The 17,884-nt window shown below is 42.0% G+C and overlaps 1 protein-coding gene across 1 annotated transcript in view; it reads left to right on the forward strand.

The window, feature by feature from the left end:
• The window catches only part of LOC311224885 (proteasome subunit beta type-5-like), a 39,311-nt gene extending 30,559 nt beyond the window's left edge, over positions 1 to 8,752 (forward strand). The window contains exon 3 of the mRNA XM_084310024.1: positions 8,122 to 8,752. Within this exon, the coding sequence (XP_084166150.1) occupies positions 8,122 to 8,405 (284 nt within the window). The 3' untranslated portion in view covers positions 8,406 to 8,752. The remainder of the gene's footprint in view (positions 1 to 8,121) is intronic.
• The last annotated feature ends 9,132 nt before the right edge of the window (positions 8,753 to 17,884 follow it).

The following is a 17,884-nucleotide window of genomic DNA, read 5'->3' on the forward strand; positions in this document are numbered from 1 at the left end:
AAAGGATAAGAGAGCCGTATCCTTATTCTGAAACTGTTGAACTAATTATTTTCGCTAGCAAGATCTCATTTGATTATCCATTCCATAAACCTACTGCCAGCAGGCACGTTTAAAGAAATATAATCTGATTGATTGGGGTAATAAGGGGCTTAAAATTAGCCTATAGATTATGCATTTAACTCGTCGGCGAGGCTATTGAGCCATACTGCAATCTGTTAATAAAGTCAAAAAATCATCAATCAATCAATGCCGTTAGAAAATCAGGATTTCTGCTATCGACACTTGCTGTCTTTTCAGCTGAGGCGGGCGCGCGCAATTATCCTGAGTCTCAAGTCTGGTTCAAATGAACAAGACTGAATCCACCTTCGAGGAACAGGAAAATCCCGGATTCAAACATCGGGTTAATTGAATCTGGATAATGGGACTCTTGATCGACTTAGTTGAACCAGGTACGGGGAATAGGGCCCTGGACGGTATGGTCTAAAATGCATATCACGGTATAATTTGAAGCATAGACGGTAACGGTATATATCACGGTATATTAACTTATCTTAAAATGTCTATATAAATGCTTCTGAAGGGGTAAAACACTGGTATGGTATGGCAGCTATTACTGTACTCTTGTATTACTAGGACATATTTCACATAGAACAGAGGTATTTTAAGAACATCTATTGTGCAAAACTGCAATAGAAAAATGCAAAACCTTTTCTCAAGTGTCTGCAGGCAGGTAATGTAACGAAAAAAGTATCGGTATTTCGGGAAATTAGTATCGAAACCATTTTAAATATTCAGTATCGCTATGTATCGATACTTCGATGTTTTTGACAACACTACTTATGACAACCACGTAGATGATAAGCGACCATAGCCGGTGAAATTAAGTCGGATCTGGCAGTGATGATTGACGGGGACACACTTCTAATGTTCAGTTCAGCCATGCATTAGGTGAGTCGCCCCCTATTGGGACGTTTTTCAATAATACTGTCTACTTAAATTTCCCTCCGGTGATCAATAAAGTATCAACCTATCTATCTAATAATGAGACAATATGCTAATAAGATAATACTAATAATTGTCACGGTTCCCCGTATGAAAGTGGCTTGCAACTTACTGCTGGTAAAATCACTTTATTTCTCGTTTGGAAAGTATTACATTCCTCTTCTATAAAGTCCCACCGTAAGAGCTATGGCCTCATACAGGTCCATTAAACCTTTTGGATTAGAGTCTTTCCTTCGAGCTAAGTTGAACTGAACATTTCACTGTCAAAAGCGCAAACTTAAACAAGGTTGCGTCGCAACACGGTTTTCAAAATAAAGGTCACATACAAATACCGTAGTAGGCCTCTCAATTCTTATAAAAAAAAAGTCCCGGATATACATAAACATTAATTGGCATAGATCTCTATAAACGGCCCAACACATTGATCACTTTAGGCACACCCTGAAACCAGTAACATCACAAATGAAGCGCGTAATTACCCATAAAAATAATAAACCTTTCATGGGATTATTTACAATAATAATAATTCATTTTATTTATAAAGCACTTTTCATTGTGAAACAAAGCTATGCAGTTTCTTGTCCTCCTGATTAATGCAATGGTGTGTGTGTTGTGGTGATCTCATTCAAGGAGCACTACAAGCGCGCGCACACACACACACACAGTTTGTTGTTTTTGTTCTATTAGTGATTTACACACTTTCTCAGTTGGTTCATTATAAAAGATACAAACCTGAAAACAAACGCACTTAAATGTTAAATAAAAGGACCACAGTGCACTATAATGGTAAAATTGTTATTTAAAAATGTGCCCCTAAAAATATTCTGTGCCGGGTCCACGACGGAGAAGAGGGGCGTGGCCTCACCCGGATAGGAGGCAGCTGTTCACATTTGAAGGCCCTGGTTCGCTTGGAGACGACGCAGCTGTTCATGTCCTCATGAGGACGCTGTGTGTTTCTGTGAGCTGGGGGCGGTTAAATACATGTCTCAATCTGACGGCACACCACCTGAGATGGGAGGCTATGAGAAGATTTAGCTAACAAACTAATCATCTTGTGGTTCAAGAATCAAGAGGTTTATTTGTCACATACATACCACGGCATACAGTGAAATGCGGGTGGTCATGCCCACATCGATTGTGCAAAATACAATAATAAAAATAGGCATAGAAAGAAGAAAAAAAAATAGGTAAGATGTGCATGATAAAAAAGACATGCTAAGTTCCTGAGAAACTCGTTCCTATGTACACTACTATACAATATACAATTTACAATTTTAACTCCGCCATTTTTATACTTAGTGTATCTAAACTATACTATACCTCCTTCCTTTAAAGTGACTTTTCCATTATTTAGTGTGGTTGTGTGTAATTCAGTAGCTGCTTCATTGTGTCACCATTGTGTCTTCAGTTTCCAAAGCTCTAAGCATGGCCCCAACACTGCAGGTTAAAGCTATAAGCATGGCCCCAACACTGCAGATTAAAGCTCTAAGCATGGCCCCAACACTGCAGGTTAAAGCTCTGAGCACCAACACTGCAGGTTAAAGCTCTGAGCACCAACACTGCAGGTTAAAGCTCTGAGCACCAACACTGCAGGTTAAAGCTCTGAGCACCAACACTGCAGGTTAAAGCTCTGAGCACCAACGCTGCAGGTTAAAGCTCTGAGCCCCAACACTGCAGGTTAAAGGAAAACGCCAACATTTTGGGAAATTAGCTTATTTTCCATCTTCCCTGGAGTTAGACAGAAGATGCATACCCTTTTCTTCTCTGTGCGTGCATTAGGCTTAGGGAACAGCCGCTCCGTTAGCGTAGCTTAGCTTCATCACTGGAAGTGGGGCAGTCCTTTACCCTGAAATTCCCTACAGTCCCCTACAGTCACGAAATACACTCCAAATACAACTCTAAAACGTTCCTGTAAACATGTTGTGACCTGTGTATTTACCACGTGGAGAAATAAAAAATAATTGAATTCGACAATTACGTTTTCTAAGCAAATATACTCTGAACTATTTTTTGCCAAACCACTCCTCTCGGGGCGCAGTCAGTGATTTCACGCAATGCAGTGATACTTACTAACGTGACGCCAGTGTTTGTTTACATTATCATTTCATTCAAAGGATCCGAACCGATTGAAGTTTATGGATACCATGACTTAAAATCCTCTTACCTTGACGATTAAAAGCCTCCCCAATTTAGAAAACGGTATTCCCATGGCTGGTGTTGATATGCTGCTAGCTAACGAAAACCAACAGCCGGACACTAAAGCAAATAACGAGGGTACATTTTTACTTCCGGTCGGGGGGTTCTAAAATAAAAGAGCGACGTCTAGCCGGCTAGCAGTAGCTACAGATAGCTCCTGATATCAATGTCTTATAACATTGATTCGATGTGTATTCGGGCTGAGGGCATGCTGAATGTGATTTATACCAATAGGGTCCAGCTGCAGCGCCGGAGAATCCTGGCCGTAGCTGGAGGCTACTCGAGTACACACAGACAGTGGAGCTGTTTGCAGATAGCGAGCATTTTGACTTGTTGCGTGGTGGCTATGTCTCGCAGATAATACAACTACAAGTACAAGTCTAATTATATAACATATATATTTTTTATAAAAAAAAAAATTGTATATAAAATAATTTATAATTTTTTTTAATCAAAAACTATCGATATCGGATCGGTATCGGCCGATATGGCTCAAGACGATCGGTGATCGGTATCGGTGGCAAAAAACGTGATCGGGGCATCCCTAACGTTAACACGAACCTAAACTAACTTTAGGTTAGTTGTAACATTAGTTTAGGTTCGTGTTAACGTTAGATAATGTACAAAATAAACGTATTTCCGGTGCTAGGGGTTCCCAAACTTTTCAGGCCGCGACCCAAAAATAACGGGGTCAGAGAGCCGCGACCCCCACTATTATAGTTTTTTATATATATATATATATATATATATATATATATATATATATATAAAAATGGAAATGTATGGTTGAAACATGCACATGTTCAAACGCACACACACTAATAAGCATTGGAGGCTTTTAACCAGGGCCGGACTGGGGAAATCATTCAGGCCAGGAAATATAGTGCAAAATATAGCCCCAGTCGGGCCACTTTTTAAGCAGGGGGTCCCCCACCAGGACATTTCTTGTTACAAAGACTTAATTTCCTGCATTCTGGTGCAGGCATTTTTTTTTATTTGTACCCTTTAAATGCCAGTGGACATTGTTTTATAACGTAACGTGATCGGTCAATGAAAATGCTATATTGAACGCACACTATTGGTAATCAATAATAGTAATCGTCGTTCCCCGCCACCCTCATTTCATCCATAGATGCTCTGTAATAGTCCGGATGCTACGCAGTTTGTTTTATTTCATTCGTATATATACAGTAGAAATGGCGTTTGATATAACGGCGCCAACGTTTAGCCTATTATCTAGCTCCCGGGAAAAAAGACGAGACGAAAAGTGCGATAAACCTTATATTCACGACGCTATAAAATGACAACCAACCGATGGATTTTTATTTTCTTTAAGCCATTATGAAGGCACGGTTTATGCACTCAAGTGACAATGAGAATGGACAGATAGCAATACTATAAATTATATATAAAGCTCTTAGAAAGTACATCGGTTTGTTTACTTTCTGCTGTCCTCTGAGGCCTAAATCGCCGGGCCCCGCCGGTCGTCATAGTGTTAAACAAGTCAAGAAGAAACATAACAATAAGTCAAGAACACCATAGGGTCCAACGAATTTAAAATAAATGCAAATAAATGAATGAATGCAAGCACTCCCAGACATACCCCACGCGAAGGTAAGGAAAAACTCACTAAAACCTAACAATAGGGGAAAATGCACCACAGGCAGTGTGGAGGAGAGAAACCTTAGAAGGGCCATTCAAGGGGGGATCTACCTTCTTAGATGTTGGTGATAGTAGTGTTGCAGACTAACAGTTGGTAAGCATGCACTCATGTGTGTAGTGAAACACAGATGAGTGCATGCAATAGCAACTGAACATTTTGAAAAATTAAAGATAGAGCTGATAGCGAATCTATTTGAGGCACAGGGGCGGCGCAAAGAGGGTCGCATCCTCCCCGTCTTAATCACGCTTTTTCCTGTTTTAAAATGTCAGAATTCAGAATTTTAGCTTTTTACGCCCATTTTACCATCAGAAATAGTGTCTAATAAGTGGGAATGAATAAATGTCCACAATTTAATTAGATATAGCGGTCCATTTAATGTTTTTAAGTGCTGCAATTCAGAAATACAGTTACATTTTACACCAGGGTTAGAAATAAAAAAAAAAATTTCAAGGGCTTTTTTTGCCCCCCTTAACACTTTGGGTGCCGGGAACCGTCTTTAGACGTCTTTGCTGGCCATGCTAAAGTTGCCGGAGGACGCGTTACATCGTCCTTATATCAATATTTAAAAAATCTGCGATCGGATTCATATGTCCCCTCCGCTGGCCTGAGATCCACCAGCAGGACCCACTGAGCTCTCTGGCGGTTCAGGAGCGCCATCTGGTGGCCGATCGGCGCAATCGCCAAACAGGATGTGGCATAGAGGTTGTGCTAGACGTCCGTAGTACTTCCGGGCGCTCGCTATAGGTCATGGGACTCTGGCTCGTCACGCTACACAGTGATCGATTGGCAATAACTCGATAAACAACATGATTTGGACGTATATACCATTATACAAGCTGGAGATGGACCGGGTAAAAATATATCCCATAATGATAAGATTTCTACTCTACGATGATCGCCCAACGGCGCGCGGAGACTGGGGTGAGTTTCAGCGTGTAACGTTACCGTCTTCGATACTAACTGCTATTATCAACATTTGACCCACATTAGATGATTGGTATAACGCTGCCCACGGAATTATAAATGCCCCCTCGCCCATCCGGTCAACATCAGATGACGTGTAGTAACTTCTAGAAGTACGTCTAGTTGGAATTTTTTATATGGCGCTGATTGCCATCAAACTGTATTTCATCATCAATATAATGCATTTGGGGCTATATATCACGTTCTGGAGAAAGCTGCAGAAAGAGATGAAAACATACTTATACATTAGACCATACTTTACTATGAATATGTGAATGAAAAAGTTTAACGTTGCGACACAATGAACAATACATATAGGACTTTGAATGGGCCCTAATAATGGCAATGTAGCAATAGAATTTAAAAAGTTATAGCCCTGCAAAGAAGGGGACTTTCTCCATAGACAAATAGCGCTGGCAATCTATGGTATATCATGAATTTAACCTTAGGCAGCAAAGTGTTAATTGATTTTCGGGGGCTTTTTTTTTGTATTTCGGGGGCACTGAATTTTTATGATGAAAATTAACATAAGGATTATAAAACATTGTTGACATTGTTTTTTACAGTCTTCGTCCCTATGTTTGATAATGTAATGTTAATGTCTCCATATATAGGGCTCTACGCTAACCTTTTCCCCAAGGAGCACATGTGCTCCTAAATAAAATGTTAATAAATAAAATCTAAATAAAGATTTAGGAGCACACAAAGAAATTTAGGAGCACAGTGAAAATTGTTCAAGTAACACAGAGTTTATTAACTATTTATCACATGCATATTATACTGTGCGTGTGCACACTATGAATTGAAAATGGGGGACCCTGATGTAAACAAGACGAAAGTCTTTCTCTGGTCTGCATCCCCTTAACAATTGTGTGTATTGAGCTGTACTGTATTGTACCCATTCTGCAATCTGTTAATAAAGTTTTCAATCAATCAAACGCAAAGGATATCGGTTGTCAAGCTGCTTTTGTATGTTGTAGTGTTGTTATGATACCAACATTTTGACTTTGATATAGGAAAGGTAATGGAATATATTATTAGATGACAGAACATTGAAAATTCTTTATACAATTATTTAATTCATTATGAAATAGAAATTCCGTTTTTGGGTGGAACGTTTGTTGCAAGGAGCTAGGGAGGCGGGGACCGCTGCGTGTTACACACAACACGGAGAAATGTCCAAGCGTCTAGCTGCTTCGGTGCGTCGTTAACGTCGGAAGAAATTCCCCACTAAGCCCTAAATTCAGAGCAGAGCAGTATCCTAATGACTTTTATGCTTCAGTCGATAAGGTGTTTTGCAAATTCTGTCAACATACCGTGGGGACTGGACCCGCAAAAACACGTGCGAATATCACTTCAAAAAACCATGTCAGCCGGATTCCTCTTTCTCCTCGTCTCTCTTTTGCTCAAAATAAAAATGAATGGGCTTCATGGCTGGCTGATTTGTTTGCGTTGTCTGATTCTGAATGTATAACTTGCCTAAGCCGGTACAGTGACTTTGTTTTCGGGCGCTACTGTGATTGGACGTTTATGCGCCTTGTGTAATGTGGGACTATTAACAGCGGAGCTGTTTTGTAATCGTCACTCGTCTCGAGTAAATGATTTTTCCGGGTCGCGCACACACACATATTATTAGGGGAAAATACAAGGGAAATGCTCGCACTGTAGATCATATATAATTATATATATAATTAGTAAACTGTCGGGGGCATTTTCTGCCCCCCTTAGCTGATTTTCGAGGGCATTTTGTCCATTTTCAAGGGCATTTTGCCCAGAGCCCCCGTTAATTTCGAACCCTGTTTTACACAATATCTTTCAAATAATATTGTGACAAAATAGAAATGCACACAAAATAAAAATACACATTTCAAGTATCACTTGACGGTAGCCTAGCTATATCTATTCTATTGTGATGAAATATATTAATGCATAATTTATGCCCTTTAGTTGTTGATTTTGTTTATAAAGGACAGTGTGTACTGACAAACATTTGCATTAAACAAATAGATGGGTGCACAAGATTTAGCAAGAAGCTATCATTTCTAGTCCTATGTACTGTAACGTTACATAGCTATTTAATCACAATAGCGTCAGTGATTAGCCTCGCCCTCTAGCTGTATCTATCACCAGGGATCATCGTTAGAGAGTGTGTTTTGGGAAGCAGTGTTTTAACTTGTTCCTGACATGGCTTTTGCCGGAGACTAATGTAATCTTCTCTCTCCACCCTACCCCCCCCCCCCCCCCTCTCTCTCCATCCTACCCCCCTACCCCCTTCCCCCCCTCCTCTCTCCACACAGGCCTGTACTACGTGGACTCCGAGGGGAACCGGGTGTGCGGGGACCTGTTCGCGGTGGGCTCCGGCTCCATGTACGCCTATGGTGTGATGGACAGCGGCCTGCGTCAGGACCTGACTGTGGAGGAGGCGTGCGAGCTGGGCCGGCGCTCCATCTACCAGGCCACCTACCGGGACGCCTACAGCGGCGGGCAGGTCAACCTGTACCACGTCCACAGTGAGGGCTGGACCAAGGTGTCGCAGGACGACGTGCTGGTGCTGCACCACAAATACAAGGAGCAGGCGTAGAGGGGAGGGGGGAGCTGTTAATGTGCTTTATAAATCAAGTGGATTTGATGGGGAGGGAGGGGGGGGGGAGGAGAGGATGGGATAACGGGTGAGTTTTTCAGTTAAAAGTTTGTCCAAAGTGTTTAATACGGAGCATCATCTTCTGGGTTGATTTCACGCATAATCTGGACTTGTTGTTAGCTTTTGTAGCATTTATGTTTTACCATAGCAGAGTGGGTGGCAGCAGCCCCCCCTCCCCCACAGTGGGTTGAAGGTTCCCTGCCCTGTGGGAGTAGCAGGCTCCCTGCTGCGCTTCACATAACCTAGAAAACTGTCTTCATTCTCAATAAAAACCTGTTTTTTTTCCACCAGGGTGTCACTTTGCTTGCGTTTTCTGTCCTAAATTATGCATGTTAATTTATATTCTATCTACTCCAATGTTATATATTTATATACATACCGTGTACACGGCAGCGTAGTGTATTCTCATCACGGTCCTTTTGATCTAGTTATTTTGCCAGTTGTTTACACTGTCATCTGTCCCTGCAGCTGTTAACAGCTCTGCCTGTGTCTTCTGTGTGTTCAGTGTTTATTAGAGTAGCAGCACACCGTCTACATGGCTCTTTAAGCTCGCTCTGCAAGGACAATACATTTGAATCTGAATCGAATACTTTTAATCAAGTTCATTTGGTTTGTATTATTAATTATGTAACTTACTGGAAATGACAGTGTTATAACGTCACCATAACGTGATACAACTCTTTTTGTATCACAAACAGTACTGTATTTGTAAATCTGGTATGTCATAAATGTATAGATGTAGCAGTACTGTCTATTTGTATGTGACATCATTGCCTCTGACTCCGGTCACATCAGCCTCCTCATCCTCCTGGATCTATCTGCGGCCTTTGACACGGTCTCCCATTCCATTCTCCTCAACCGCCTCTCTGACCTCCTGGGTGTTACTGGGACTGCTCTCACCTGGTTCGAGTCCTACCTCACTGACCGAAAACAGTCCATCTCCATCTGCAACTCCACCTCCACCCCTGCCCCAGTCAACCAAGGTGTGCCGCAGGGCTCCGTTCTTGGTCCACTCCTCTTCACAATCTACTAATTGCTCCCCCTTGGTCACATCATCCGGGAAACATTTTCTCAATTTCCACTCCTACGCTGATGACACTCAGCTCTACATCAGCACCTCACCCTCCACTCCTCTCCCCCCACAGCACCTCGTCAACTGTCTCCTTGACATCAAGGCCTGGATGTCATCCAATTTCCTGAAGCTAAATAGCAAGAACACTGAGCTCATGGTGGCCAAGCAGTCACTTCTCCGGAAGGTTGGAGACCTCCTCCTTGAAGTGGGCGGCTGCCTAATCCACCCTTCCCCAGAAGTTCGCAAACTGGGTGTCATACTGGACTCCACCCTCTCCTTTCATTCCCGCATAAAAACAATAACCAAATCATCTTTTTTCCATCTCAGGAATGTTTCCCGACTCCGGCCATCTCTCCCCGACTCCGTAGCAGAGACTCATCCACGCTTTCGTCACCTCCCGTCTTGACTACGCAAACTCTGTCCTCATAGGGCTACACAGTAATGCCCTGAACAGGCTACAATATGTGCAAAATTCTGCTGCCAGGGTTCTCACCTGCACCAAGTCCTGGCACCACATCACCCCCACCCTCATCCACCTCCACTGGCTTCCAGTCAAGTCCTGCATCAATTTCAAGATCCTCCTCATCACCTACAAAGCCCTTCACTCCCTTGCCCCCCGGTACCTAGCTGACCTCCTCCATCCCTACATCCCGCCCCGGAGGCTGTGGTCCTCTGACTCCGGTCTCCTCTCCATCCCCACCACCAACATACAGACTGTTGATCCCAGAGCCTTCTCTGTTGCCGCACACACCCTCTGGAACTCACTCCCTCCAAACATCCGTAGTGCTACATCCCTGCACTCCTTCAAATCCCAACTCAAAACCCACCTTTTCACCAAATGTGTAAATGACTCTGCCCGATTTCCCCTTTTTTTTCTTTCGTTTTCTTTCTTTCCTTTTGATAAATATTTTGTTGTTACGTTGTTCCCTGTCCACCTCCCTTAGCTGTTAAGCGCCTTGGGTCTCCTGAAAGGCGCTATATAAATTTAAGATGTTATTATTATTATTATTGTTATTATTATTATATGTTATGATGAATTGAAAATGGGGGACCCTGTCTGATGTAAACCAGACGAAAGTATTTCTCTGGTCTGCATGCCCTTAACAATTGTGTGTATTGAGCTGTACTGTATTGTACCCATTCTGCAATCTGTTAATACAATTTTCAATCAATCACATCACTTTCACTTTTTCACTTTCGCAATCTAGTACAATAGGCAACGCCTGGTTTGCAACATTTACGTGGGGGGGGAAGTCCGTGGTTGCAGCATCAAACGTCTTTCGCCTGATATATTACTTAACAAACCATCCAGTGGTGAAGCAGCTGAACGCTAGTTTGTTTAGTGAGAATCCTTCGATCAGGGCGACGAGAGGAACAGAGACTGGACTTCACTCGCTGCGTCTTGGAAACGTAAGTGCGCGTCTCTGCCAGACATGATGATGATAATAATAACTCATTACGATGTGCGAGGTGGTTATTTATCTCTAGGCAGAAAACATCGATGAATGAATGAATGAATGAAAACTTTATTAACAGATTGCAGAATGGGTACAGTGCAGTACAGCTCAATACATACAATTGTTAAGGGGATGCAGACCAGAGAAAGACTTTCGTCTTGTTTACACCAGGGTCCCCCATTTCCAATTCATCGTAACATATATGACATACATGACATACAGATAGACAGTACTGCTACATCTATACATTTATGACATACCAGATTTGCAATTACAGTACTGTATTTGTGATACAAAAAGAGTCCAGAAAGAAAAGAGTATATACATTAGGCGTAGAAACTGTACATTGGAGGTGGGGGGGGGGGGGGGGGTTTGGGTAGGAGTGGGGGGGGGGGGGGGGGGTTGGGTAGGAGGGGTGGGGACTGTACATTGGAGGTGGTTGGGTGGGGGGGGGGGGGGGAATATCCGATTCGGATATTTTTTTTGTTAATCAAATAGAAATACATAGAATTATTTTTGCAGGTCCTTACTGTACTGAAGTGAATTATCATGTTACTGTTATATAATGTGAAATATAGTCTGCACAATGAAACGCAATGATTCTGGACTACTTTTACCAAGAGACCGTCTGCTGTCTGATTTAAGTATGTTCAAAAGTGTTTAGTCTGCACAGTTTTAGGGGCAGCACAGACCAGTTTAGGAGTTCTTGACCTGGCATAGCTGCGAAGGGAACATCTCCCTCCTTTATCTTCTAACTACACACCCTCAAGACCCCTCCGCTCTGCATCTTCTAACTACACACCCTCAAGACCCCTATGCTCTGCATCTTCTAACTACACACCCTCAAGACCCCTCCGCTCTGCATCTTCTAACTACACACCCTCAAGACCCCTACGCTCTGCATCTTCTAACTACACACCCTCAAGACCCCTATGCTCTGCATCTTCTAACTACACACCCTCAAGACCCCTCCGCTCTGCATCTTCTAACTACACACCCTCAAGACCCCTCCGCTCTGCATCTTCTAACTACACACCCTCAAGACCCCTCTGCTCTGCATCTTCTAACTACACACCCTCAAGACCCCTCCGCTCTGCATCTTCTAACTACACACCCTCAAGACCCCTACGCTCTGCATCTTCTAACAACACACCCTCAAGACCCCTCTGCTCTGCATCTTCTAACAACACACCCTCAGGACCCCTCTGCTCTGCATCTTCTAACAACACACCCTCAAGACCCCGCCGCTCTTTATCTTCTAACTACACACCCTCAAGACCCCTACCCTCTGCATCTTCTAACTACACTCAAGACCCCTCCACTCTGCATCTTCTTGTGTGTGTGCATGTGTGCCTGTTCCTCTATCTGTGTGTACATGTCCATGTTTATGTGTGTCTGTTCCTCTACCGTCTGTACATGTCCCTTACCTACTCTTACTAGTTATGCTGCTGGCCAGTATGACTTACTACCATAGTGTCTTCAGTTCATACCTGTATAACTGTACATATTAATACTACAACTCTATACAGTACATCTGATTAGCATTACACCCAGTAGTACACATTTTTATATTTCATACCCAGTTTAATCACATGTACATTGTATATTACTACTGCACTTTACTTTACACTTTAAGAGCAATGCATAACGTGCAGACATAAAATAAGCATAAAATAGCAGCAAAATAGACAAAGTCAAGATAAGGCATAGAACATTCAATCACATAGTTCTTTTTTACTAATCTCCCAGTGTAGCCTATTTCTAGGGAGTCCGCATCTGCAACAAAACTAGCCTCGATTAGTTGACAATCCTCATCTCTCCCTGATGAACTGATGAAGCCACTTCCCGCTTCCACCACATGTACAGTCTTGTCTCATAGCCCCCTGCAACTACGACAAACATAAATCACTGCCAACTGTCATACCTGTGATGCAACCACTACTGTGCTTACCCACTTTCCAAGTTTGTTTCAAGTTTCATGTTTGCTTTTATTTGTCACGTATAAAGTACATTACAGTGAAATGCTTGGTTCTGTATGAGCCCCCTGAGAATGTGCTTCATACAGTAAAAAAGTAAGTAAAAGAGGAATAAGTCCCAACACTACAATATACCAAAGTACATTCTAAGTACAGTGACATACAAAGGCTGACAATGAGGTACAAAAACCTTTTAAAAAGGCAATAGCAAAATGAGGTATGGATGTAGTGCAAATCTCTTTAGATAAATAAGATTAGTGTTTAAAGTGTCAAGTGTGTGTTAGTGTGTGTGAGAGTGTAGGGCTGTACCGAATGCTTCGATCATAATGTTGACATTTGAATTTTTTATTTTGAATTAAAAATAAAATAAAAATGTAATATCTTTTTTTATGTGTCTATTCATTCTGTTTAAACCAATGGGGGTTTTCTTCACAGTTGCAGATAAAGATTAGGCTACACTAATATAGTATTATACTATTATAGTATATGACTAGTCATACACATTTTAATAAAACATTTATCATAAATGATGTAGCCTATCTGCATCCACTTGGCACTCGGCGCTCTATCTAATCAAGACGTCATAACTTTGGTGCATAGTTTATACACAGGGTACAGGGCAGTATACACAGGGTACCCTGACTGGCATGATATACAGTACATCATACGTTGTGCAGTTTTCTTCCCTCCACCCTTTCCTCTACCGATCCCCCCCCCTCCTCCTCCACTCCTTTCCTCTTCCTCCTTTCCTCTACCGACCCCCCCTCCTCCTCCACTCCTTTCCTCTTCCTCCTGGCCTCGCCTCCACCCTTTCCTCTACCGCCCCCCCTCCACTCCTTTCCTCTTCCTCCCGGCCTCGCCTCCACCCTTTCCTCTACCGACCCCCCCCCCTCCACTCCTTTCCTCTTCCTCCCGGCCTCGCCTCCACCCTTTCCTCTCCCCCTCCTCCCCCACACTTCCTGTCTCCTAAGTGAGCGGGACTCCACAGGCTCTAGTGTTGGCACAGTGAGATTGTGAGAACGTCTAAAAGTATACAAAACTAAAAAGTGTGTGTGTTAGGGGCCTCCAGGTGTCTGGTCTCTCTAACAGAAGGCTGGTCTCTAACAGAAGGCTAGTCTCTCTAACAGAAGGCTGGTCTCTAACAGAAGGCTGGTCTCTTAACAGAAGGCTGGTCTCTCTAACAGAAGGCTGGTCTCTCTACAGAAGGCTGGTCTCTAACAGAAGGCTGGTCTCTCTACAGAAGGCTGGTCTCTCTAACAGAAGGCTGGTCTCTCTAACAGAAGGCTGGTCTCTCTAACAGAAGGCTGGTCTCTAACAGAAGGCTGGTCTCTCTAACAGAAGGCTGGTCTCTAACAGAAGGCTGGTCTCTCTACAGAAGGCTGGTCTCTCTAACTGAAGGCTGGTCTCTAACAGAAGGCTGGTCTCTCTAACAGAAGGCTGGTCTCTAACAGAAGGCTGGTCTCTCTAACAGATGTCTGGTCTCTCTAACAGAAGGGTCTCCAGGTGGCTGGTCTCTCTAACAGAAGGGCCTCCAGGTGGCTGGTCTCTCTAACAGAAGAGCCTCCAGATGTCTGGTCTCTCTAACAGAAAGCTGGTCTCTCTAACTGTGCAAATGCTGCGCAAATGCACTATGTTGCCTTGCACAAAAGAATGATCCCAGTCTCTTCCACACAGTGACAGTGAGGCATACAGTTTATTAATTGAATGATGGAAGTACTTTTTTGTAAAAAATAATTTGGACAATGGGATCGGATCGGTATCGGTATTGGCCGATACCCAAACCCAGGTATTGGTATCGGTATCGGGACTGAAAAAGTCAGATCGGTGCATCCGTACTATCACAAAGCTGTTTAATCAAGTATTTCAGTTATTCTGGTTGCTGTGCTATCTGAGGAGGATTTGCTTTTTGATTGCCTTCAAACATGGTCTCCATCACTTCAGTCTAGGGCTGACCTTCGAATTTTTTTTGGCAATCGAAGCAATCGAGCTTCGATTTTAATTCGAAGCTTCGAATTAAAAAAAATGTATAAATTTGTTTTTATATAATTTTATTTTTTTATCTTATGTTGTGGGACTTGTACAGCACTTTGGTAAACTTTGTTGTTTTTAAATGTGCTCTATAAATAAAGTGGATTGGATTAATGAATTAAGTAGCCCCTTTCGTGACTGACGCAGCCAACACGGCTGTGTGATTTAATTCAAGGTGGATCGCTGTTGTCGTTTGAACAACTTCAGATTTCATGGGAACTACCAATCCCCCAAATCAAGAGTGTTTAAGATGAATGAAGTAAGATTTTGATTATTTGAAATATGGCCTGTGTAGACTAAACTATGCACAGAATTATGTCAGTCTACAAGGTCCGGCAATGTAGACCTTGTAGACTCCACTACAGACCAATTATCAGTGAATGTTCATGCATTTTTAAGAAGGGCTACTTCCACAAAAAAACAAAACTCACCAAAACATCTCAGTAGCACCTTATCTAAATGTTCTATTTCATATATGGAGATTCATATTTATTTATGTATTGCATGCATTTCTACATTTTATTTTCTATTTTGTTTATTCATCCCAGTATCTTTCTTTCTTATGTGTGGAATTCTACAAGGCATTTACATTCACATTTACATTTAGTCATTTAGCTGACACTTTTATCCAAAGCGACTTACAAGTTCTGTACGACAGGTCACCAGGAAGGATACAACTCTATCAGCTGAGTAACAATATTCATCAAAGTGTTGCGTGTTACAGTGTAGGTTAGTTTATTAGGACAAGTGCATGACAGTAAGGTTAGTTAGGGTTAGATTTTTTTTATTTTATTTTTTTTATTTTATTTCAGATAATGGTTGAAGAAGTGCGTCTTTAGTCGACGGCGAAATATTGGACGGGATTTGGCTGTCCTAACTGGGGTGGGTAGTTCATTCCACCATTGTGGGGCAAGGACTGAGAATAGGCGTGTAGGCGGTGTATATGTGTTTGAGGATGATATCCTTCAAACAGGCAATAGTGATGATATAATTTGGGCAGTGCTGAGCTGGGTTACTTTCCTCCAGTGTATTTGTCCCCCGGCCCCACCCAATGGCCCCATGCACACACACACACACTGAAGTAAAAAAAAAAAATTTAATTTCTTTTGAATTATTTTTTTTTCTTTTTTTTAAACTTCGTTTTTTTTTTTTATGTTCGAAGCTTGTGCCATCGAACGAAGCTTCGAAGTATTTAAGACAGCACTACTTCAGTCATTCCATTTGGGCTGTGGGGGTGCTTAATGTCTGAAGGAGTCGACTGAAGGCTTCTTGTCCTCTGCAAAAACATGCAATTGGTCCACTGATGGATACATCTTGATATTTGTCTAGTCTAGTGTGTTCATTAGATGGGTGAAATCCTCTTTCAGTGCCTCTGTGCCTGTTTTCGTAGGCAGTTAGCCTCTGGTATGCGTGCCATTAGCGTTAGCCACGCTTCTAGGCCTCTTTTCTTTTGGAAATAATGATAATTTTTCTTTTAAATTAAATAAAAAAATAATTTCTTATTATATTCGACTAAGAGGTTGGCCAGTCGACTACGGCTCCTTTCGACCGATTAGTCGACTAATCCATTAATAGGGGTCAGCCCTACCAGAATGTATGTTTGTAAGTGCAAATAACAATAAACAATAAACATACTACACCCAGCACTACACCCAGTAGTACTAATTTTTATATTTCATAGCATGTACTATAATGCTGTATATACTGTATGTAGATATATACAGTATATATATTCTCACCGCATATATACCTATCCTCACCTGTCTGTACTTACTTGCACATAGTCCTTTAAACAAAATGTCACTTTAAACAAAATGGAACAGTCACTTGAAAGGAATGAGGAATATAAAAGTCACTTTAAGGAAAGAACAGATGTGGTTCTTGTATAGTATAGTTTAGATATAGTAAGCATAACATAATTAAAATTGTATATTGTATTGTAGTGTGCATAGGAACCAGTGCCTTCTCAGGAATTTAGCATGTCTATGTTTATCATGCACATCTTATGTCTTACCTGTTTTTTTTCTATGTCTATTTTATTATTGTATTATTGCACAATCGATGCGGGCATGACCACCCGCATTTCACTGTATGCCCTGGTATGTAATAATGTATGTGACAAATAAACCTCTTGATTCTTCTTGATTCTGATTCTTTTACTATATGTACATATCCTACTCTTACTAGTACGCTGCTGGCCAGTAGTAGAAATACTGTTTTTATGCATGCTCTGTTGTTCTATAAAGTGTTGAGAGCGATGCACTGCTCTGTTGTTCTATAAAGTGTTGAGAGCGATGCACTGCTCTGTTGTTAAGTTGAGAGCGACGCACTGCTCTGTTGTTCTATAAAGTAATTTAGAACTGAACTTTGTAAAGAAACTCAAAGTATTAAGAGCGATGCATTGCTGTTGTTAGACCGGGGTTCGAGACTCACTCGGGGCAATCCTTTAACTCATTCAGCGCCAGGGATTAGTCGGGTCTTGTGGCTAACGTGCCATGTTTCCATAACATATTTTCACTGTGCGTCACTATGTTTGGAGAGTTATATCTATATTCTATATTCTAGCTATGGAGACAATACTATAGTCATTTGTGACACATTTGTGACACATGCCTTCTCTATTTGAATGACCACATCAAACAAGAGGTGGACGCAGGCAAATACTGCGGCATGGTCATGCTGGACCTACAAAAGGCCTTTGACACGGTCAATCACTCCATTCTGATTGACAAGCTAAAAGCAATTGGTTTTGATAGTCTATCAGTGAGCTGGATGCAATCCTACCTTGAGGGGAGGGAACAGATGGTGGAGGTAAACGGTACCCTATCCCCCCCCCTCACAGTGAGCTGTGGTGTTCCACAAGGAAGCATACTAGGACCGCTACTG

This window comes from Notolepis coatsorum (genome assembly GCF_963971535.1).
Source record: "Notolepis coatsorum genome assembly, chromosome: 3".
Lineage (NCBI taxonomy): Eukaryota > Metazoa > Chordata > Actinopteri > Aulopiformes > Paralepididae > Notolepis > Notolepis coatsorum.